We start from the raw sequence: 24,822 nt of genomic DNA, 5'->3' as shown, positions 1-24,822 counted from the left end.
GATAGGCACTAGGAATGCTGCTGAACATCCTACAATGTGCAGGTCAGCCCCTATAACAAAGGATCATTCAGCTCCAAATGTCAGTAGTGTGAAGGCTGAGAAACCCTGGCTTACAGGACTTTAGTTATTATCTAGACCAGATTGTCTTTTCTCTACACACATGTAGTTCAGTTTAATTGGCAGGATAGTCCTGCTTTCTTTTCTTTAGCAGACACACTGGGTAGAGTTAAGTGAAGAGAAGCTTCTTTGAAAGAAACGCTTATAAAACAACACGTACCTGGAGCAGGAGCTTGAATCAGCTGGAGCTGCTTAGGGACCCTATGCTTCCCATTTATTCAGAAATTGCAAGGTGGTAAATGAAATGTAAAGCACATGGCTTGGTGCCTGGTGCATGATAGGTGCTCAATTGGTGTCTTCCTTCATTGCTTGCTTCCTTGCTTGTGGTAATGCAATTTTGTGGTGAGTGGGTAGCTGTAACCACCGTTTGCAAAATTAGGTTTAAGCAAGGCCTTGCAGACTTTGAGAAATTGACAGAAACCCCATGGCAGCGGTCTCTGTGGTTATCCTTATGTTTCCTCTAGGATTTTGTTAGAAACTCCAAATTCTGTTTAGGCTGCCTGTTGATGAACATTTATTGTTTGTATCTGTGCCAGGCACTGAAGTCATTCATTTTCTCTGCCTTTATGAAGCTCTCAGTCTACCTGGGAAGATAGGCACTGAACATGCGATTGTCTACAATTACTCAATTCAGAGATTGTAAATATTACCAAAGGGACAAATGGGATGTATGAAAGGGTATTAGAACAGGGGGCCTAGCCTAGCCTTTCGTAGGTATATTTTCCTTCGAAAAGAAAATATACCTAGGAAATATTTAGGCTGAAGTTGAACGAACCAGGTGAAGAGAGAGTGGGTTAGGTGGTGGGAAATGTTGGGGGGCAGAGCAAATACCATGTGAGACAGCCACGGGAAAGGGGCCTTCCAGAAAAAAGAACGAAGGGGTGGAGCAATGTGATGGAGTGAGGGTCCAGGGGTCATGGGTTGGTAGGGAATGTCATGAGGTGAGGCTGGAGACACAGAATGAACAAAAATCGTGCAGGGCCTTATAAGCCATATTAAGCATTTTGGATGTTATCCTAAGATTCCTGTTAAGCAGGGTAGTGATGTGATCAGATTTGCATTTAAAATTTGCATTTTAAGAGGTTTTCTAGGTTACTTATGTTTTCAGGCCACTTTTAATTTCTGGAAGATCTAACTGCCACCTGCATATTTAGGGAGGGGTGTGTGTGTGTGTTTAAAAAACAGCTTTATTGGGATATAATTCACATACCATGAAATTTATCCTTTTAAAGAGTACAATTCATTGATTTTTAGTATAATCACAGAATTGTGCAGCCATCACCAGTATTAATTTTGGAACATTTCATCACCCCAAAAAGAAACCTCATGTCCATTAGCAGCCACTCCACATTGTCCCAGCTCCCCAGCCCCTGGCAGCCACAATCTACTGTCTACTTTCTATCTCTGGATTTGCATATTCAAGACATTTCACGTAAGTGGAATTACACAGTATGTGGTCTTTTGTGACTGACTTATTTCACTTAGCATAATGTTGTCAAGGTTCATCCATGCTGGAGCATGAAGCAGTGCTTCATTCCTTTGTATGGCAGAACATGCTATTATTTTATATGAATCTATTATCACATCTTGCTTATCCACCATTTGATGGACATTTGACTTGTTTGCAGTTTCTGACAATGCTGCTGTGAAATCGACATTTGTGTCATGCAAATGGTCAGAAAGGACATACGTTTCACCTTTCTTTTTAAAGAGAAGAGCTTTGCTCTATTTTTGTTCTGTAGCACATTCTGTTCAATAAGCAGTTAGTTTCTTTCCAGAAAGACCTGTGTGACAGTAAGGGTTCAACCACACGTGTTAATGTTGATGAATTGAGAAAAATGCTATTAAAAACTTGAGTTTTCCTCTTGGTGCATGAAAGCACTATTTGCAGCTAATGGTGCCAGTTCCTGCTTGGTTCTAGAAGTCAGAATCTATTGTTGTTCTAGTCCATTTACAAGTGGATGCCAAGGAATTCTTAGCTCCTCTGTTTCACTTGAATGACTTCTCATCCACATTAATAAAATGTACCTGATTGCCTATTATCAAGGTGATGGCTTTCATCTTGATTAGCCATTTCAGAGAATAAAAAATAAATAAAAGTCAGAGTGGCCTCCATATTACAGAGTTCAGAACGTGCACCAGGAGGTCATGAGTATAATAAAAAACGGTTTATGACCTGCACTGGAGCATAACTTCAGGCACAATAAGTATTAAGAATTAGAAAATCATTAAGCAAGAACATTTTCAGACCAAGGGAAAAAAATGTAGGCAGTGAATGTAAAAAGCTTCATAGCTTGTCATATAGAGTAGGAAAAATAAAAACAGTTTTATATATAAAGTCCAAGCAGTTTTGATAACTGTGATGAAGTGGCAAATTAGCACAAATCAGTCCACAACTGGAAAGGCTTGGTTTACCCAGTTTAGGGAACAGAGTTTGTAAAATGATTAATCTCTGAAATTTAATGTGCCTGTTTGTTTGTGTTGATTTGTAACTAGTTCCTTTTAACGTTAGCATCAGGAATGTTACTTAAGATTTCACTGAACATTAGTAAGCTTAGGATGACTGTAAAGCTGGTCTACCAATTGTGCAAGCACTTATGGGACGTCTACTGCTGATAAAAGGTCGTATTTGTCAAGGGGAAGCAAATTACTCTTGGCCAATTGACTGGGAAAAATTTGTGTTTCATGGCAGATAATGGGTTAATAATAATTGATATACTTTGTAGTTTCATCACTGTACTTAAGGGGCTTATTCTTATTTCTCAGGCTATGTTAGAGGAATCTCATTGCTATTATTATTGTAGGATTCTCACTATGTGCTTTGTATTATGTTGAGGACTTGCCTACATTATCTTGTTTAATCCTCATCGTACCCTGCCAGGATATATAGACCCCAGTGACATCTCTAGTCTACAAATGAATGGAGGCTGAGAGATTAAGTGATTTGTCTGAGCTCACATAGGAAGGGCAGAGCCGGGACTTGATTGTGGGGCTGACGCTAAAGCTGATGTACAGTCTGCTTCCCCACCTCTCTGGTATGCTAACTCATTTATTATGAAAGATTAAATTTCATCTACAGGTGAAGCTTTTTGAATTTTGTTCTAGAATGTGGATTCTGGGTAGAGCCAATTCCTGGAAATCTGGTTCTTAGCATGTTACTACTTGGTCTTCTCGTTGATTGCAGTATGACCTTAAGTAACTTCTTAATCTTTCTTGAGCACATGTTCCCTCTGTAAGAATGTCATGTGACCTATTTGTAAAGCATACCTCAAGATTTCTAAAGATCTCTTTTACATAGTCCACAAGAGGAAAGGCAACTTAATCTGGTCACTGGAGTGTTAAATTCTGTTGCTTACTTTGCTATTTGGGTTTGTTTGGTGATTTTGAGTTAAGGCATTGGATTATGTGACTGTTTTCTTGTCTAAAAACAAGGATGCTGCTAGCTGTTTGCCTTCTGATGTTGAATCTCAGTGAAAGAGAGGCCAGCAGAGCTTTCTAAATCTCGGGTACAGTGACTGAAGCACTGGGCTGGGAGTCCGAGTGCCTGAGTTGTGGTCTGGTTCTGCTGCCTACTAAGCTGAATGACCCAAAAGCCTCTCCACCCTTCCCTCACCCACTCTACCTACCTTGAGGGCTGTAAGAGAATTAAATGAGAAGTCATGTCTGAAGAAGTACTTTATATTTTATAGGTTATATGAGTATACGAAATGATTATTCTCAGAGTATCATGAGATGGTAATATTTGGAAATCTTAGATTTGATTTAGTCTTCTGGTTTTTTGTTTTTGGATTTCTTAGGTGACACTTCGGTTGTGTGTTTTAATTTTTGTTCTTTTTTTTTTTTTTTTTTTAGTGGTATGTGTGCAACAGAGAGAAATTATGCGAATCACTCCAGGCTGTCTTTGTTCAGAGTTACCTTGATCAAGGAACACAGATCTTCTTAAACAACAGCATTGAGAAATCGGGCTGGCTATTTATCCAATTATATCATTCTTTTGTGTCATCTGTTTTTAGCCTGTTTATGTCTAGAACATCTATCAATGGGTAAGTGAATCTTGGACATTTATTTTTTTCTTTATCCTTAGGTTTACAAAAGGAAAAACACAAAAAGAAAAGTTATCTTGTTCAGCATGTTGACTACCTGAGCTACAATACTTCTACTAGTCAGAACCTTGGCAGTTGGTCCAGCGTTCTATCTTTCTGTGGTTCTGCCCTTTAAATTCACCATAACGTGACAGCCTCATTAGTATGTTTATTCATAGCGGGAGTTACTTACAGTAGTGCTTCTTGGCTTTGATGTACATAGGAATCACCTGGGGGTCTTGTTAAAATGCAGATTATGAGTTAGTACATCAGGGGCTAGGTCTGAGAGTCTGCTTTTTTTTTTTTTTTTTTTTTTAAAGACAGTCTTGCTCTGTTTCCCATACTGGAGTGCAGTGGCAATCTGGGCTCACTGCAGCCTCCGCCTCCCGGGTTTAAGTAATCCTCATGCCTCAGCCTCCCAGGTAGCTGGGATTACAGGTGTGCACCACCACACCTGTCTAATTTTTGTATTTTTAGTAGAGACGAGGTTTCTATGTTGGCCAGGCTGGTCTCTAACTGACCTCAAGTGATCCGTCCACCTTTGCCTCCCAAAGTGCTGGGATTATGGGTGGGAGCCACTGCGCCTGGAGAGTCTGCATTTTTAACAAGCTCTTAGATGATGCCAGTGATGCTGAATGCTGCTGGTTCTGGACCACAAAGTACCAAGACTCCTGGAACCAAGCCCTGAAGCTGAGGGCTTTACGCCCTTAGGCTGAAAAGTAAGATCTTTGCCTTAAACATACTTCGCAGTGGCAAATTTTTTTTGGGAGATATAATTAGTCAGCCCAACAGTGGATGATGGCTTATTTTGAGTGAAGAGTCCTGCATCTGTTCTTAAATAATGTCTAGGTTCACCAGAATTTTATGAACTTATTGTGGAATTCTCTGTCCCCAGAGTGGTTCCCTCATATAAATCCATAGAAAAAGCTTTAGGAGTTTTTTTTGTTTTTTTTTTTTCAATCCTTTCTTGGCCATGTTTTCAAGCATTCCTAAGGACCTAGAATCTAAAATGCCAAAGAGAAAAGCAACAGGCTCAATGGTTAAGAAGCCTCATTGGACCACTCAAACCACTGGTTGGGCCCACTTTTCTTTTCCCTTGAGGTTTGGAGCCAGTTTCTACTGACTGACTGGATCCCCAGTGTATCATCTGGTCCTTAAATATGTCTTCAGGCACCGCAAGCCATTTCTCAAGATTTCTCAGTTGATTTTCTTCATTGTTTATGTGAAATTGCCATACGTTTGCTTTGGCAAACAGTTGTTATTTTTATATGGGTGGTTGAGTTGATACAACTTGGTCTGACATTTTGTTCCTTAAATTGGTTATATTGAATTTCTGTTCTATACCATTCATTCTTCCTTTGGAATTCAGATGAGTCACTGTAGCAGAGATTCTTATCCTTTCTGGGGTCCTGTAGCTCTTTGAAAGTGATAAAAGGTAGGAATCCTCTCTTCAAAAAGTGCTTACATTCAACATTTTGTGTATGATTTTGGGGGTTTCAAACTTTTATTTCCCCTTTCCTCTACCCATAAGACCCTGGTTAAAATTCCGTGCTCTAGAATTTCACAGTTTGATCAAAGAGGCAATGCAGTTAATAAACCCCTTTTGGCTTCCCTTACTTAAAACTCTTCTGCTTTTTCCTTCTGATACCCACCCTGCTTTCAATCCTTCTTGGCTTGTGTCCCATTCTCAGCTAAAAACTAAATTTTAGGGCCCATCAGTACTTTCCGGTCATGGCAGTGGGAGATAATTACTACAGGTGGCCATCTCTCACAGAAATCATTACTGTAGTACTCTCTTGTATTACCTTAGAATACTTATCAAACTTCCTTTATTTTGGAAAGGAGAAGGCCAAGTAAGGAAAGACTTAGTAGATGTTCCAGAGTTTATTTTATAAGGAAGAGGCACATCTCTCCGTAGACTCTTAAGTCTAGAGAGAACTTAGATTGTGACCAGAGAACCTAGGATGGTTATTAAACACTAAAGTTAAACCCAAATTAGAGGGTCATATCTCTTCATGGTTTGTGTTTATGGGAAACTTTGTATTGGGCTCAGTATTTTAGGTGATACTGTTTTTCATTGTACGAGACTGCCCCCCACACTGCAGGAAGTCTAACTTTTCTGGCCTTGCCCACTAAATGGCAGTAGTACCCCCATGTCCTTGTGATTACTGGAAACTCTCCTGTCTACTCCCATTGCCCCCTAGAGGGCAAAATCAATCCTGGTTGATAAACACTGGGCTTGATGGATTTTGATTTATTTTTTGACAGTGTTCATCTTTTTGTAGAGCCCCTGTTGCTAATGTTCTTTCGAAATAGGACAATGCTTCCCCTCTTTCTCTAGTGCCTTCTTTCTTTCTTTTTTGGAGACAGGGTCTCGCTCTGTTGCCTAGGCTGGAGTGCAGTGTCACAATCATGGCTCACTGCAGCCTTGACCTCCTCAGGCTCAGGCAGTCCTCCTGCCTCAGTCTCCCAGGTAGCTGGGACTAGAGGCTCATGCCACCGTGCCTGGCTAATTTTTGTATTTTTTATAGAGACGGGGTTTCACCATGTTGCCCAGCTGGTCTCAAACACCTGGTTTCAAGAGATCCTCCCACCTCGGCCTCCCAAAATGCTGGGATTACAGACGTGAGCCACCATGCCCAGCCTCTAGTGCCTATAAATGTAGACCAGTCAGATGAACTTGTGAGCTCTGAGCTCAGGTGACCTCTTGTTCTAGAATTTTATAATTATCATGTCAAGATTCCTCACATCCCAAGGAGATGGCTTGGGAAGCATGCTCTGGGAAAATTTAAGCAAAATAACTATTTTGTGACTTACTTTTGGTCCTGTGGCAAGTCAGCATCAGTATTTGAAATTCGCCTCCCCTCAGCCGTGCTGCCAGTAGCCTCTTTCTGCTGTGACTGGTTTCTGTGTTAAATTTTGTACAGCTACTTCAGCAAGTTCAGATTTGCTTATTTTCTTACTGTAATACATGAACAATTGAGGATTAAAACAACTTGTCTTTTATGAGACGTGATTTTCTTTGGTAAGCAGTTGTAGTCGGTAGCATCACGTTTAGTGGTCTCTGAGGTCTTTCTCCAAATTTTTAGCATTTCTATGGGGGCAGAAGATTTACTGTAAACTTGGTTAAACTCTCCTATGGCCTTAATGGGAAAAGGAAGGGGGACTTTGTTACATGAACTCCATTATTTGTATTTTTTCCTAAAACTGGTCTTACCTTGGGCACCGTGTTGCATGCATCTTTCCAGTCACTGTATAGCAGCAAACATTCTGTACCTTATGATTGTTTCCAGAGAGCAGCAGTACAGAACAGGTTTCCCTGCCACTTCCTGGACCAGTGGTCCCCAAACTGTTTTCTAGGGTCTGAGGAGGAAGTGCCTCAGGAACTGCTTCAGGCTGCAGAGAAAGGCCTAGAAGTGGGCTGGCCACAGCTCCTGGGCTCCCAACCTCATTCGAACAGCAGTAGCTCTCTTAGGATCTTATGTTATCTGTGAGTTCCACTTCATTTAAAGAAAGGGTTCTGCTGCTTAAAGGAGGGTTGAGAATCCCTGTCCTAGATAAACTAGAATTTCAGAGCTAGAAAACAAGTCCTAAATAGGGATTGCGTTTTATTATCCAGAGTGATGCTTCCATGAGACTTGGCTGGACCTATAGTTGCTTTTCTGAGGGTTCTCTTCAATCTCCAGTTAAACTCCCCTCAGTCTCTTTTTTCAAAGGCATCACTATGGTTTTGAGTGTTTTCTAGGACCTTTAGAAATAATAGGACCCAGACAGTTGTAACCATATAAACTGACATAAGTACGAATCTACTTTAATGCATATTAACCGACATCACAAGGACCACTCTTTTCCCTCTTTTCTCTAGTGTCTCTTAAAAATCTATTATACTAAAGCTCTTTTTTCCTGATCCATGGTTTAGTTCCATATTTGAAATCACTTTTTTTTCCTGTTTGGTTTCTCTGCTACTGTGGTCTGGCTGTGTTAGCTTGTCATCTTTTTCAACTGATAAACATGTTTTCTGTTACTCCTTCCACTTTTCCTTCCTATTTTGACTTAAGTTCTTCACATTCATCTCTTACTTATTTCTTCTTCCTTCCCCTGTCATCCTTTCCACTTTCCACCTTTTATTTCCCTCCTCCCATGCTTTTTTGGGGCATTATTTGCAACTCCAAAGACAAATGGTATCTGGAGGCATTTTCTTATTTTATTAACTTTGTCTTCTAATCATAGAAATGACATAAAAGATAGTATCTTTGCTGGGCACGGTGGCTCATGCCTGTAATCCCAGCACTTTGGAGGCAGAGGCGGGTGGATCACGAGGGCAGGAGATCGAGACCATCCTGGCTAACATGGTGAAACCCCATCTCTACCAAAAATACAAAAAATTAGTCAGGTGTGGTGGCGGGCGCCTGTAGTCCCAGCTACTCAGGAGGCTGAGGCAGGAGAATGGCATGAACCTGGGAGGCGGAGCTTGCAGTGAGCAGAGATCGTGCCACTGCACTCCAGTCTGGGCGACGGCAGAGCGAGACTCTGTCTCAAAAAAAAAAAGAAAAAAAAAATTAGGCCAGGCGCAGTGGCCCATGCCTGTAATCCCAGCACTTTGGGAGGCCGAGGTGGGTAGATCACCTGAGGTCAGGAGTTCGAGACCAACCTGGCCGACATGGTGAAACCCTGTCTCCACTAAAAATACAAAAAATAAGCCTGGTGTGGTGGTGCATGCCTGTAATCCCAGCTACTCGGGAGGCTGGGACAGGAGAATCGCTTGAACCCAGGAGGCGAAGGTTGCAGTGAGCCGAGATCATGCTACTGCACTCCACCCTGAGTGACAGAGTGAGACCTTGTCAAAAAAAAAAAAAAATCTTAACCATGTAATAAGTGATTATGGTTGTTGGTGCTGAATCACTATATTCACTTTGTGTGTGTATGTGAGGGGTGCTTAATTTGCATAGACACTTCCATTTTTGTCCTTTTTTTCTTTCAGGTTGCTAGGAAGAGGCTCAATGTTTGTGTTTTCACCAGATCAGTTTCAGAGACTGCTTAAAATTAATCCAGATTGGAAAACCCACAGACTTCTTGATTTAGGTGCTGGAGATGGAGAAGTCACAAAAATCATGAGCCCTCATTTTGAAGAAATCTATGCCACTGAGCTTTCTGAAACTATGATATGGCAGCTTCAGAAAAAGAAATACAGGTATAATTTTCTTGGTTTTAGATGCATTTCTTCTTGAAAGTATATTATTTAAAGGATATGAATAAAAAATGATCTTCCATGATTAGAAATTTAAAAAATCATCTCATACATAATTAACTGGAAATGTAGAGAAATAATCTTCTGGTAGCAGTATTTTTCTGGAGCAGAGGGGTTGGCACTATAGGTAAGAAAAGCACTAGCGAAAGACAACTTGGAAAAGGCAGATCAGAAGAAGGGACTTCTTCCCTAATCAGAATCTGGCATTCTCAAAAAAAATTTTTTTAAGTAGTGGTAAAATACACATAGCATAGAATTTACTGTTGTAACTATTTTTAAGTGTACAGTTCAGTGGTATTAAGTACATTTACATTGTTGCATAATCATCACCACTATTCATCTCCAGAAATTTTTGTCTTCCGAAACGGAAACTCTGTACCCAATAAACAATAACTCCCCATTTTTCCCTCCTCGTAACCCCTGACAACCACCATTCTACTTTGTCTATGAATTTGACTATTCTGGGTATTTCGTATAAGAGGAATTATATACATTAGCTCCTTGTGACTGGCTAATCGCGTGTAGCATAATGTCTTCAAGGTTTACTCATGTTGTACCATGGGCCAAAATTTTCTTCTCTTTTCTTTTCTTTTTTTTTTTTGAGACGGAGTCTTGCTCTGTCACCCAGGCTGGAGTGCAGTGGCACGATCTCGGCTCACTACAACCTCTACCTCTCAGGTTCAAGCAATTCTCCTGCCTCAGCCTCCCAAGTAGCTGGGATTACAGGCATATGCCACCATGCCTGGCTAATTTTTTTGTAGTTTTAGTAGGGATAGGGTTTCACTATTTGGCCAGGCTGGTCTCGAACTCCTGACCTCAAGTAATCCAAAGTGCTGGGATTACAGGTGTGAGCCACTGCGCCTGGCCCAAAATTTTCTTTAAGGATGAATAATAATTCGCTGTATGCATGTACCACATTTTGTTTACCCATTTATCTGTCAGTGGATACTTGGGTTGTTTCTACCATTTGGCTGTTGTGAATAATGCTGCTATGAACATGGGTGTACAGATACCTACTTGAGCCCCTACTTTTACTTCTTTTGGGTATAGACCCAGAAGTGGAGTTGCTGGATCACATGGCTAAGTCTGGGTTTAATTTTTTGAGGAATTGCAATACTTTTCCATTGCTGCTGCACCATTTTACATTCCCACCAGCAATGTAGTACAAGGGTTCCAGTTTCTCCACTCCTTGACAATACTTGCTATTTTCTGTTTTGTTTTGCTTTTAGTTTATAGTCATCAGTGTTAATCTTGGTTTTAAGGTCATCTGGAGTTTGAAAGACTAGGAAGAAGGGCCTTTTTTTTTTTTTTTCTGGAGGTGAAGTTTCACTTGCCCAAGCTGGAGTGCAGTGGCGTGATCTCAGCTCACTGAAACCTCCACCTCCTGGATTCAAGCAATTCTACTGCCTCAGCCTCCTGAGTAGCTGGGACTACAGGCACATGCCACTATGCCCGGCTAATTTTTTTTTTTTTTTGTATTTTTAGTAGAGACAGGGTTTCACTATGTTGGCCAGGCTGGTCTCAAACTGCTGACCTTGTGATCTGCCTGCCTTGGCCTCCCAAAGTGTTGGGATTACAGGCGTGAGCCACTGCACCCGGCTGGAAGAAGGGTATTCTTATTTCAGTATGATTTATTGATTGGGAGATTTCTATATATTGGCTCAGTGCAGAATCAGGGAGGTAGAGCTGGAGTCAGCCTTTCTCTGTGATATTTTTGGAAGTCTGGTTAGCCTTAGAAAGAAAGGAGAAGAAATTATGTAATCACTCACTTTCCTATCCACATGTTTCTACTTTTACAGATTAATCCTAGAGATAGAGCATCAGTGTAGCTTTTGGAGCAGGACCGGTTTGAGCATTTGCAAAACATGGAAATTTTTAGCCTGGAGAAGGGAAGATTTCTGTGAACAGATACTCTGTGGGATTTTTATATGGAAGGAAAGGAATAGGTATAGTCTCTGGTATAATCAGGCACAGCTACGCCTTAGAAGTTGAGTTACAGCTTAGGGAGATCGACCTTCCTAGCTTGAACTGTTTAAGTCCTTATCACTGTCAGTGTTTAAATTGCTGTTAGGGTTGTTATAGGAAGAGACATAAGGAAGGTGTGAGTTTGAACTGAGTGATTTGAAAGCCCCTTAGCTTTAGCAAGCTGTCTCAGATAAGGTTCTGGTGGGTCTGCATGGTGATAATTGACATGTTTTCCTTCAGTTAGAGATTAATTCGGCATTTCAAAACTTAGAATGCTTTGACCTTTGTTATAACAGTGGCTTAAGTCAGGCTGAATTCCTAATCTGATTCCACCTCCCCCCACTTAAAAAAATCCATGCTTTGAAGTGGGTCGAAGAGGAAGGTGTTAAACCCATCTTCAGATGACTGACCACCCCAACCTTCTTTTGCTTTGATGCTAAGTGCCTAAATGGAATTTTCAGGGAAACTTCAGATGTTTGAAATTAGTAATATATCTGGAGTGTACATGGTATGTAAAGATATCTACCACATAAAAAATACTTGGTTTAATTTTTTCCCTAATATACAGCACATAAGCCAAAAATCTGCAGTTTGACCTGCATGGGAAATTCATACTGATTGGCATTCCTTTCATAATATTAGTATGAAGTGAAAACATTTTCACAAAAGTGGTAAATTTTGTGACTATTGGTGCAGTTTGAGGTTTTAATGAGGAAGTAGTATCTTTATTTCCTAAGATTAGAGGTCACCCAATCCAAGATGGCAAGGCAGACTTTCAGCTGAATTTTACATTTTTTTCTTCCTTTTGAGATTAGAGCTATTTTCTATTTCTCTTCAATATCTGGGCCATGAAAAACAGGCTTTTTATTAATTAATATATATATATTTTTAGAGACGGGTCTCTCTCTGTCACCTGGGCTAGAGCATGTGGCGTGATTATAGCTCACTGTAGCCTTGAACTTCTGGGCTCAAGTGATCCTCTCACCTCAGCCTCCTCAGTAGCTGGGACTACAGGTGCCTGCTACCATATCTGGCTAATTTGAGAGAGAGAGAGAGAGAGTGTGTGTGTGTGTGTGTGTGTGTGTGTGTGTGTGTGTGTTTTTGTGTGTTGTGTGTGTAGAGACAGGAGTTTCATTATGTTGACCAGGCCAGTCTTGAACTCCTGGCCTCAAACAGTCCTCCTGCCTTGGCTTCCCAGAGTGCTGAGATTACAGGCATGAGCAAAACACACCTTTTTAAATAAAGGTTCTGTAATTTTTTTTTTTTTTTTTTTGAGACAAAGTCTCGCTCCATCACCAGGCTGGAGTGCAGTGGCACAATCTCAGCTCACTGCAGCCTCTACCTCCCAGGTTCAAGTGATTAGCCTGCCTCAGCCTCCCAAGTAGCTGGGATTACAGGCGCATGCTGCCACACCCAGCTAAATTTTTTGTATTTTAGCAGAGATAAGGTTTCACTGTGTTGCCCAGGCTGGTCTCGAACTCCTGAACTCAGGCAATCCGCCCGCCTTGGCCTCCCAAAGTGCTGGGATTATAGGTGTGAGTCACTGCGCCCAGCCAAAGTTTCTGCATTTCAAAAATAGGTCAATAAACAGAAAATGGCCAGGTTTTTCCTTTGTATTCTCAAGTTGTCATTGTTTATGCCAGAAAACCCAATTGTAAAACTAAAGGATGTGGTTTTGATTTTTACAGCAAGACAGTAAGTTTTCTTTATATTGTTAGTGTTTCATTTTTTATTTAGAATTTATCAAAATACAGATTGCTTATTTCCTAAGTTTAGAGCTCTCCCAACCTGAGATGGCAAGGCATCTTTTTTTTTGGGAGACAGAATCTCTCCCTGTTGCCCAGGCTGGAGTGCAGTGGCGCCATCTCAGCTTACTGTGCAACCTCTGCCTCAGCCTCCCGAGTAGCTGGGACTACAGGCGCACGCTGCCACGCCCAGCTAAGTTTTTGTATTTTAGTAGAGATGGGGTTTCACCGTGTTGCCCAGCTGGTCTTGAACTCCTGAGCTCAGGCAATCTGTCCGCTTTGGCCTCCCAAAGTGCTAGGATTATAGGTGTGAGCCACCGTGCCTGGCCTTTTTTTTTTTTTTTTTTTTTTTGAGACAGGATCTTGCTTTGTCGTCCAGGCTGGAGTGCAGTGACACAATCATAGCTCACTGTAACCTCAAACTCTTGTGTTCAAGCCATCCTCCTGCCTCAGCTGCCCAAGTAGCTTAGCTAGGACTACAAGTGTGTGCCACCATCCTTGGCTATTTTTAATTTTTTATAGAGATGGGGTCTTATTGTGTTGCCCCAGCTGGTCTCAAACTCCTAGGCTCAAGCGATCCTCCCAAAGTGCTGGAATTACAGATGTTAGCTACTGCACCTGACTGCTTTATCATTCTCTAAGGAGAAATATATTTTACATCCTTCTGGAAGTATTAACTCATTTTCTTGAAAATAATAATCACTTGAATAGATACCCTCATTCTAGGTTTAGAAATACTGTTTTAGAAAAAGGAAAATTCTGACAACTTGTTAGGATTCCTGGACTAATACGCAGTTTTAGTTGGGCTAAGCAATTTGTCTTCATCAGTGGAACTGAGTGAGTTTACAAATAAAAATCACAAAACAGAAGTAAGAATGCACTTGAGCTTCTATAGGTATAGATTTAACTGTCTTAGTGTTAGTCACCGTTTTCTGTTATGAGCATATATTTCTCTTCCAAAATTACCAACACAGAGGCTACCTATCTGAAACTCATTCTGAGGTAGGTTTAGTGAGATTATTCTAGATTAGAACATGCTGATGATGTTTGGCTTCTGCTTCATTGCAGATAGACATCAGATTTTTTTTGTTGTTTTGTTTTTAAAAATCAAATATATAATTTGTGTTTTACAATTTGTGTCTTTAAATTGGCTGCTTAGCTAAGGTGTTAATATATACAAATAGTCCTTTCTTTATTCATTTCCATTTTTTAGAATGGGAATTGATGACATTTTTGTTCTGAAAGTAGTCTTCTTAGTAATGTTTGGAAACTCTTGGAATGAGCTAAATTGAATTTCCAAAATTGCTATTACAGTTGACTTAGTACAACAAAGTGATTTTAAAGCCTGAATGCTCTACTTATTTCAAACAGTATTTAGTGCAATGAAACACCTGCACCAGTAAGGAATCTGACTAGTCCCTGGAAGTTTGTTAGGCTGCTATTTGGAAGAGGCTTTAGTTTGACAAAAATATAGATTGAAAAGAAAATGCAGCTAAGTGCTTTGTGTTTTTAAAATTCTGCTATTCAGAAATGCTCTAAATATCATTATGCTAATGAGGTTTTCAAAACAACCCTCATTATACTTTTAGAATTTTCTGAGCTATCTTACTGTATCTGCTCAACATTACTAAAGACTTGTTTACCAAAGATCCTTTTTTTATGTTTCCTTTTTTACCTGTCTCTATCATAACATGTCTCACCTACCACATTCTGATTGGTATAACCAAGCAGGAGTAAGTAATTTGTAAAATTGCCTAATTGTGTGGCTAACAAAGACTCTTGATATAAAAACTCCCCCTTTCTAGAGATAACAACATTGTAGAGGACTGAAAATGTTCTCTGTGCTCTGTGTACGTGTGTATGAAAGTGAGAGATTGAGGATCGAGAGCGGTTTTTTTTAAACCATGCTCTTAATGTTAATAGGATGTCCTGGGGCTTTATCTTTTCTGTATAGTTTTTGTTTTGTTTTGTTTTGTTTTGAGATGGAGTCTGGCTCTGTCCTCAGGCTGGAGTGCAGTGATGTGATCTCGGCTCACTGCAGCCTCTGCCTCCCTGATTCAAGCGATTCTCCTACCTCAGCCTCCCGGGTAGCTGGGATTACAGGCACGCGCCACCACACCCAGCTAATTTTTGTATTTTTAGTAGAGACAGGGTTTCACCATGTTGGCCTGGATGGTCTCAATCTCCTGACCTCATGATCCGCCTGCCTTGGCCTCCCAAAGTGCTAGGATTACAGGCGTGAGCCACCGTGCCCGGTCCTTTTCTGTATAGTTATTCAGATATGAAGATTCTCAAGTATGAAATATGTCTTTCCTGGGAATGGAAATGTGCTCAAAGGTCATAAGTTATCAATGGAAATTATTTTATACCACTCCCAGCCATTTTTAAGAATAGAAGGGATGCTAGGAATAGAAAACATTAATTATATGATGCATTTTTTGATTAAGTTCCAATGAATGGTAAAAAGCTGGACTCTTGTTCATTAACTGATATTCAAAAGAATTTGATGTTTTAGTTTCATAACTTTGTCAGGTTACATCTTCATACTTATTAAACATGATTAGTTCTTGTAAAGGAAACTTCGTATGTGTTGAGATTTGGAAATAGGTGAAATGCTAAATTTAAAGAAATATGGGCCAGTCGTGGTAGCTCACACCTGTAATCCCAGCACTTTGGGAGGCCGAGGCAGTCGGATCGCTTGAGGTTAGGAGTTCAAGATCAGCTTAGCCAATGTGGTAAAACCCCGTCTCTACTAAAAACACAAAAATTAGCCGGGCATGGTGGCAACTGCCTGTAATCTCAGTTACTGGGGAGGCGGAGGCAGGAGAATCGCTTGAACCTGGGAGGCAGAGGTTGCAGTGAGCCGAGATTGCTCTACTGTACTCCAGCCTGGGCAACAGAGTGAGGCTGTGTCTCAAAAAAGAAAAAATTCAAAAAAAAAAAAAAAAATGGTTGCTATTTTTCTCTTCCTTGGCCATGTCATTATTGCAAACATAAATTATAACAGAAGATTTTGAACTTAATTTAGAAGACAAAGTTAAAGCCTTTATTGTCATCTCAGTTATTTTTAAAGATGTCTTTAGAGGGACTTTATGTTAATACAGTTATTTCTGATTTTTCTAGAGTCCTTGGTATAAATGAATGGCAGAATACGGGGTTCCAGTATGATGTCATCAGCTGCCTGAACTTGCTGGACCGCTGTGATCAGCCCCTGACTTTGTTAAAAGATATCAGAAGTGTCTTGGAGCCAACTAGAGGCAGGGTCATCCTTGCCCTTGTCCTCCCCTTTCATCCCTATGTGGAAAACGGTAAGTGTGGTCAGTCAGGCTAGCTCTTACTGAGGATAGCTGTTTATTGGTATTTGTGATTTTGTGCTGTGTACAATTAAATATTGTCTAGTATGTCTTATAATAGCCTGCAGTTTAAAGTAATCCAGTTAATCCATGTAAAACACCATCTTGGTTAATGTTCACCTTAAGGTGGACTTTATAGAGGTCTAGCATTCCCCTTGCAGTGGTAATAATTAATATTTAGCTGGGTCTGACTGCTTGAGATTGAAAGCCAAAAATGCAACTGTATCTCTGGTTTTAAATGGAGCTTGAACCATTTATTTATTAGCTTTACAACTGAATCGAGCAATAAACAGTGCCTTTAAATCTGGTCGTATATACTTGCTGAATGTCATGGCTGTTTTGTTTTCCGTTTTGCATCTCTTGTGCCAGACTCTAAAAATGATAAATGCTTTTATCTGTTTTTTTCTCTTTTGAAGACCATGTGTGTTGCAGCATGTATCATTTCTTTCTGTAACATTTGATTTTTTGATTGCATGGTCTTGCTCTTCAGCAATATTGAATGAAGAATATGTTAGAAGAAACGGGTTGATTTCATATCACTTCATAGTTACTGTGACTTCTGGCCATTCTGACTTAATGCCACATTAGTTTATAGTTTTAGTTTATGTGGTTTGCATTTTAGGTCATCTTGAGAGTTATGATTTTAAGTCTCCTGCATTTTCATAAGTTAATGTACATTAATATAAAATTATTTATTTTATGAATAATACAAGTGACTTTTTAAAAATCTTTAGTGTTTCATTTATTTTTTTGAGACAGAGCGTCGCTCTGTCGCCCAGGCTGGAGTGCAGTGGTGCGATCTTGGCTCACTGCAACCTCTACCTCGTGGGTTCAGGCATTCTCCGGCCTCAGCCTTCTGAGTCCCAAGTAACTGGGACTTCAGGCACATGCCACTATGCCTGGCTAATTTTTGTATTTTCAGTAGAGATGGGGTTTCGCCATGTTGACCAGGCTGGTCTCTAACTCCTGATCTCAGGTGATCCTCCTGTCTCTGCCTCCCAAAATGCTGAGATTACAGGTGCGAGCCACCATCCCTGGCTGAAAAATCTTTAGATTTTCTATTTTACTGCCTCGATTGACCTTGACTTCAGAAACTCTTAAGAGCTCACAGACATTTTGAAGAAATCTATTAGGATTTTGCAAATGTCATTATTATCAAATATGAAAATCTATGTCTTAAGGAATAATGCCCGTTTCATATAACCATTGGATTCTGTGTGGATTTGTGGTGTCACAAATTAATTTAATTTCTTGTATGTGTTTTTTCTCCCCAGATCTTAGTGCCTTCAGATTTAATGCTTGTCTTAATATTTACCAAATGGTTTCAGATTTGTGTTGATAATGGGGAAAATGGGGAATTCTTTCGATATAGAAGGGTGTGGAAAAGAGCAGAGAGAACAGATCTCCCCTTTCCCATCTTAGATCTCCATTTTTATGTTCCTGTTGTCGAGTGGTTTGTCATGGTAAAGAAAAAATGCTTTTAAATGTCAGTGTACATATATCATCTATATGTTGCAAAATGTCCTCCTTCGTGATTCAGCAACCTGATCTTACTTCAGTGCTACTCCTTCCTGTGTAATTAAGCCTCAGCTCCAGCTCTCTGTATTGCACTCACTAGTCATCAGGTTGGAAGGTCCTGGGTTCCTGTGTCCTGTTGGGCCACCGCATGATAGAACTTTAATGCTACTTCCTGGCATAGCAGGAGATGAAAGAGCAGGGGGAAGAAACATCAATCTAACCATGAATTTTATTTCCTTGTGTTTCTGATGCTAAAAATGGAGAGGAAGTCAAACTAGACAAGAGGGAAGTCTCCATGAAGTGTGGAAAACAAGCTCCTTGATTGTGGATGTGCAGAGCTGCCTGTTGAGTCTGAGGAGTCTGGCATGTGACACTGAGACAAGAAGCCTTGTTGCTATGGATGACTTTTAGTGACCTATAAATTTTGCAGGCGCGCCACAGCACTCTATTATTGCTTTCTTTCTCTGAGTCACTAATTAGATCCTGATGATTTCCATGTGAAACCATGAGGACTGGGAGATGCAAAATGGTCTTGCTGTGTAGATTCATGAATGCTGGACTGTTGGAGGATATCTGAGTGTGCTTTGCATACTTGGCTTAATTTGTTTTTTTTTAACTAAAAGTAGTTGTAGGTGAAATGATTACTTAGGTAATTGTTTTGGTAAATAGCTTGAAGTTGAACCACAGCAGTTTTGCTATTTGGAAAAAAACAAAATGAAAAAAATATCATTCTAATTTCAGTTTATTTGGTTTACTGACCCAGTTTTGGCTAGGGGTTATTGAATCTAGTGAGAATTATTTTAAGCACCCCCCAAAGAAGGAAAGATATGAAGTCCAGAGAAGGATAATTATATTGTAAAAATAAAAATTTAATGACGTTTAATTTTTCAAAATTGTAATTTTTATTAAAAAGTAATTCAGTAATTAAAAAAAATACTTCAAGCAACTTACTAGAGGGTTTACAATAAAAAGTTTCTTGGCTGTGTGTGGTGGCTCATGCTTGTAATCCCAGCACTTTGGGAGGCTGAGGCAGGCAGATCACGAGGTCAGGAGATCGAGACCATCCTGAGTTAACACAGTGAAACACCATCTCTGCTAAAAATATAAAAACAAAATTAGCCGGGCGTGGTGGTGGGCGCCTGTAGTTCCAGCTATTGGGGAGGCTGAGGTGGGAGAATGGCGTGAACCCAGGAGGCGGAGCTTGCTGTGAGCCAAGATTGCGCCACTGCACTCCAGCCTGGGTGACAGAGCCAGACTCCATCTCAAAAAACAAACAAAACAAAAAAAGTTTCTCATCCAGTCCAGTTCCACAATCTTGTTCAGGTTTCTTGAATATTCTTTAAAAGATAGTCTATGTAAATGTAAGTATGTATGTACATTAAAAAAATTATACAGGCAGTTCCCAATTATAAATAACTTCTGTTGCCTTTTTCCACTTAAATGTATCTAGGAAAGTAGTTCTTACCAGCACATATGTCTCCACATGGTTGTCTACATGTAAGCTGTAGATGCTGGAGCTGGCGTGGACTGGTTCATGAGAGCTGATTGTTGTTTTGGTAGGAATTTAAGTGAACTGGTTGTTAAACATGGCCATTATTGAAATTGACCATGATGGGAGTATTTACACTATAGAAATTGGCAAACACTGCAAATAGCCATTTTCTTCTCCAAGCTGGTAGTTACACATTTACCAGCACACCACTAGATGTATAACTTTACTAGAGGAGGTCTCTAGATAGCAATTTGCTTAGTAATGTTTAAAAACAAAACACCCTCCCCTGTCCTCCCCCACTTTTTTTTCTTTTTTTTCTTTCTTTCTTTTTCTTTCTTTTCTGAAAGGGACTTGCTCTGTTGCCCAGACGGGAGTGCAGTGGTGCTGTCACAGCTCATTGCAGCCTTGACCTCCTGGGCTCAAGCTATTCTCCCACCTCAGCCTCCTGAGTAGCTGGGACTACAGGTGCGTACCACCACACCCATCTAACTTTTGTATTTTTTTGGTAGAGAGGGCGTCTGGCAGCGTTGTCCAGGCTGGTCTTGAACTCCTGGAATCAAGTGATTGGCCTGCCTTCGCCTCCCAGCGTGTTGGGATTATAGGTGTGAGCCACTGCACCTGGCCTTGTTTCTAACTTTAATGAAAATATTTCTACTTTAAATATGATGCTAATTTTTTTTTTTTTACTTGAAGTTGCTGTTGTTTGGCTTGAGATGGTTCTTTTTTTTTTTTTTTGGAGATGGAGTCTCACTCTGTCACCGAGGCTGGAATGTGGTGGCACGATCTTGGCTTACTCACTGCAACCTCCGCCTCCTGGGTTCAAGTGATTTTCCTGACTCAGCCTGCTGAGTAGCTGGGGTTATAGATGTGTGCCACCACACCCGGCTCATTTTTGTATTTTTAGTAGAGACAGGGTTTCGCTATGTTGGCCAGGCTGATCTTGAACTCCTGACTTCAAGTGATGCCCCCTCAGTCTCCCAAAGTGCTGTGATTACATTTCCCTCTTAAAGTTGTGTTACAGACTGCGTGTTTGTTTGTGTTCCTCCCAGATATATATTTTGAGGCCCCCACCCCCCATCGTGATGGTATTAGGAAGGGGTCTTTAGGAGGTGATTAGGATGAGATGAGATCATGAGAGTAGAGACTTCCTGAATGGGATGAATGCCCTTTTAAGAGTTCCGAGAGACTTTGCTTCTCTCTGCCTTCTGCCATGCAAGGATACAACAAGAGGTCAGCAGCCTGTACCTAGAAAGAGGGTCCTCACCAGAACTCATAAATTTCTATTGTTCTATGTCTGGAATTGGTGGGTTCTTGGTCTCGCTGACTTCAGGAATGAAGCTACAGACCTTTGCGGTGAGTGTTACAGTTCATAAAGGCGGCCTATCTGGAGGTGTTAGTTCCTTCTGGTGGGTTCATGGTCTTGCTGGCCTCAGGAGTGAAGCTGCAGACCTTTGCGGTGAGTGTTACAGCTCTTAAAGATGGCACGGACCTAAAGCGTGAGCAGCAGTAAGAGTTATTGCAAAGAACGAAAGAACAAAGCTTCCTCAGCATGGATGGGGACCCAGCAGGTTGGTGCTGCTGGCTTGGGTGGCCTGCTTTTATTCCCTTATCTGGCCCCACCCACAGCCTGCTGATTGGTCCATTTTACAGAGAGCTGATTGGTCCGTTTTGACAGAGCGCTGATTGGTGCGTTTACAAATCTTTAGTTAGACACAGAGTGCTGATTGGTGCGTTTACAATCCCTTAGCAAGACATATAAGTTCTCCAAGTCCCCTACCTGATTAGCTAGACACAGAACGCTGACTGGTGCGTTTACAAACCATTAGCTAGACACAGAGTGCTGATTGGTGCGTTTACAAACTTTTAGGTAGACACAGAGTGCTGATTGGTACATTTACAAACCTTTAGCTAGACAGAAAAGTTCTCCAGGTCCCCACCCGACCCAGAAGCCCAGCTGGCTTCACCTCTCAATGGCACTGGCTGCGGGACTTTGCGGCACCTAGCCTGGGCACTCCGACAGCCCAGTGGGAGCTTGTCCCCCGATCAAGCCCAGCAGGTGCTGGCTGGTGGCGCCAAGTGCGGGGCCTGCCGAGCTGCGCCCACCCGGAACCCACGCCGGCTCCCGCCTGCGCCTCTCCCTTCACACCTCCCTGTGAGCAGAGGGAGCCGGCTCTGGCCTCGGCCAGCCCCAGAGAGGAGGCCCCTACAGTGCAGCCGTGGGCTGAAGGGCTCCTCGAGCACAGCCAGAGCTGACGCCGTGGCCGAGGGGGCGCCAAGAGCGAGCGAGGGCTGCTAGCACATTGTCACCTCTCAATCCCCCGTCTAAACAGGATACCCCCAACTGCTGTTGGGAATTTGGCTGATGACCACTCTAGCTACTTCCTGCTGGATAGGGGCAAAGAAGGGGCCCTGCAGTTGTAGTGTCCTCCAGAGGGGAACTCTTTAGGCCAGTGGAAAGGCCAGCGGGTTGGTCCAGGGGTCCTCGGTAGAAGTTGTTAGTTGAGCTCATTTGGGGTTCCATTTGTAAGACCATCTATAGCTTGATGGCCTCCATTCTAGAGGAAACAAATTAGACAAGAAGGTTAAAATTACAGGGCCCAAAGGTGAGTAACAGCAAGATGGCTGCCACAGGACCTAGAAAGGGGAGAAGCCATGTTGCCCAACTCCAGAGGTTGGTATAAGAGTTTGAAAGGTGGTGTCTGATTTCAGAAGCCTTTTCCTGTAAACGCTGGGCGGCATCTCGTACTATCCCTGCCTGGTTAGTGTAAAAACAACACTCTTCTCCTAAGAAGGTGCAGAGTCCTCCCTTCTCAACAGTGAGGAGGTCTAGGCCTCAGGGGTTTTGGAGAGTCACTGTTGCCAGAGAGTCTATTTGAGATTGTAGAGTATGGATAGATTTTGTTATTTCTTGCAAACTATCTGAGAAATCCTTTGATAGTGTGTAATAGTAGGATAATGAAGTAGATAAACTGGCTATACCGGTTCCTGTAGCAGTAGCCATTCCTAACCCTATAAGTAGGGGTATTAGTTGTATGGCTCTGTGCTGACGGACTTGAGCTTTGAAGAGTATTGATAGGGTCTGATTTCCACAAGATTAGAAGTTAGGATTAATATATGTTTACACTGTTAACTTTTAGCAAACTTTACTTTTGTTGAAAACCTTTTAAGTTTGGGATTTCAATTATTCTTTGCTATTAATAAGACCTCGTTTAGTCTATATTAACTTAGAATTGGTATAGATGGCTCCTTCCTGATTCTGTAAGTACTTTTAAGGCTCAGCTGAGTGCAAACAGCTTGCAAGTTTGAGCAGACCAATTATTAGGCAATTTTCCTAACTCTGTTTCTACAAGAGTTTCCTTATCACTTACTGAATACTGTTTTTCCTTAATGGCCCGGGAGGAACCATCTATCGTCCTGTCCTGAAGGGAGTTCCTCCTATGTCTGATCGGACCTTTGTATGGTGATTAAGATTTACATCCCCTGTTAGGAAACCTGCTGGGTTAAGGATTTTTGATAGGAAGGCTATGGGTTGTCAGTGGCCTCAGTGCTTTCGCGCTACGCCCTTATTTACACTGACAACAAGGTGGTATTGGAGTGTTACAGGGTTACAGAGAAGACCTTCAATTATCAATTATAGGTTTTAACTTTACCCTGGCTTTTAAAGGAATAGGGTACACTGTTTTTTCTTTACTACTTCCATCTCTCTTTCTCTTTGACTTTTTCTTTGTCTCTCTCTCACCGACTCCCTCTTTGTCTCTGTCTCTTTGACTTTGTCTCTTTCTTTCTTTCTCTCTGACTCCCTCTGTCTCTTCCTCTCTTCCCTTTCTGCTGGTCTTTCCCTGCCTCTGCCAGCCACTTATCCTGCTGTTCTCCCCTCTCCTTCCCCTTTTGATGGCTTTGGCAGTGTAAGACTGCCGCCTCCTTGGGTTTTTGCACTGCATGCAAAAACTCCGTAATTGCCTTGTGGTATTTAATGGGGGTTCCCCCCAGAGGTTAGGAACTCCCTTTCTTTCCATATTGCAGCATGGGCATGTAGGATTACATAAGCATACTTGCTATCTGTATACACATTTATTCTTTTTCCCTTTTCCAGTTCTAAGGCTCAGGTAAGTGCCACTAGTTATGCTAACTGGGCACTGGTCCCTGGGGGAAGAGGCTTACTTTCAAGTACGGTTACATCATGAACTATGGCATAATCTGCCCTTTGTATCCCATTCTCCACAAATGAACTTCCATCGGTATATAGGTTAAGGTCAGGATTAGCTAGGGGGCCTTCTAAGAGATCATCTCGGGCCACATAAGTCTGGACTATAATTTATTGGTAGTCATGCTCGATTGGTTCCCCATCCTCTGGGAGAAAAGTGGCAGGGTTGAGGGCCACGCACGTACGTATTTGAAGCACTGGTCCCTCAAGGAGTAGTGCCTGGTATCTAAGCAGGTGATTGTCTGATAGCCATAAACTTCCTTTGGCACCTAGTATGCCACTTACATCATGAGTAGTCCAGACAGTGAGATCCTTTCCTTGTATTATTTTGATAGCCTCTGACACTAAGATGGCCACCGCCGCAACTACCCGTAAACAGGCCAGCCTTTTGCTACTACATCAGTTTCCTTACTTAGGTATGCCACTGGTTGTGGGGTCGTCCCACAAGTCTGAGTAAGGACTCCAAGAGCTATCCCTGCTCTCTCTGTGATGTATAAAGAGAAGTTTTGTTCTGTGGGAAGGCTTAAAGTCAGAGCTTGTACTAGGGCCTGCTTTAAGGTTTTGAAGGCTGTTTCTGCCTCTGGTTCCCATTCTACTAGATGAGTATTTGCTCTCTGGGTCTCCTCGATTAGAGTATAGAGGGGCCTGTCTATCTTGCTGTATCCGGGGATCCATAGTCAGCAAAAGCCCATGATTCCAAGGAACCCCCGCAACTGTTTTAATGTCTTAGGGCAAGGATAAGCCAGTATAGGCTGTATTCGTTCCTTGCTGAGGGCCCTGGTCCCTCTGGCTAAGATTAGGTCTGGATATTTGACCTGCTGTAGGCAAAGCTGGGCCTTTGACCTAGACACCTTGTACCTTTGATTAGCTAGAACGTTCAAGAGATCTAGAGTAGCCTGCTGGCACGAGGCTTCTGAACTGGTAGCCAAAAGTAAATCATCCAAATACTGAAGGATCAGAGTGCCTGGACTTGAGAAGTGGCCTCGATCTTGGGCCAGTGCCTGACCAAACAGGTGAGGGCTATCCCTAAACCCTTGGGGCAAGACCGTCCACGTAAATTGGGATGTGTGGTCTGTGGGATCCTCAAAGGCAAAGAGA

At 41.7% G+C, this 24,822-nt stretch overlaps 1 protein-coding gene across 2 annotated transcripts in view; it reads left to right on the top strand.

The window, feature by feature from the left end:
- Positions 1-24,822, top strand: part of METTL9 (methyltransferase 9, His-X-His N1(pi)-histidine) — a 56,548-nt gene that overhangs the window by 9,220 nt on the left and 22,506 nt on the right. For both annotated transcript variants that reach the window (XM_009430455.4, XM_510871.9), the window contains exons 2-4: positions 3,970-4,160; positions 9,181-9,390; positions 16,281-16,465. In XM_009430455.4, coding sequence (XP_009428730.4) covers positions 3,970-4,160; positions 9,181-9,390; positions 16,281-16,465 — 586 coding nt within the window. The remainder of the gene's footprint in view (positions 1-3,969; positions 4,161-9,180; positions 9,391-16,280; positions 16,466-24,822) is intronic.

The sequence above is a fragment of the Pan troglodytes genome, chromosome 18, assembly GCF_028858775.2.
Source record: "Pan troglodytes isolate AG18354 chromosome 18, NHGRI_mPanTro3-v2.0_pri, whole genome shotgun sequence".
NCBI lineage: Eukaryota > Metazoa > Chordata > Mammalia > Primates > Hominidae > Pan > Pan troglodytes.
Note: the sequence above shows the minus strand (reverse complement) of the source record. Positions and strands in the feature narration are given on the sequence as shown.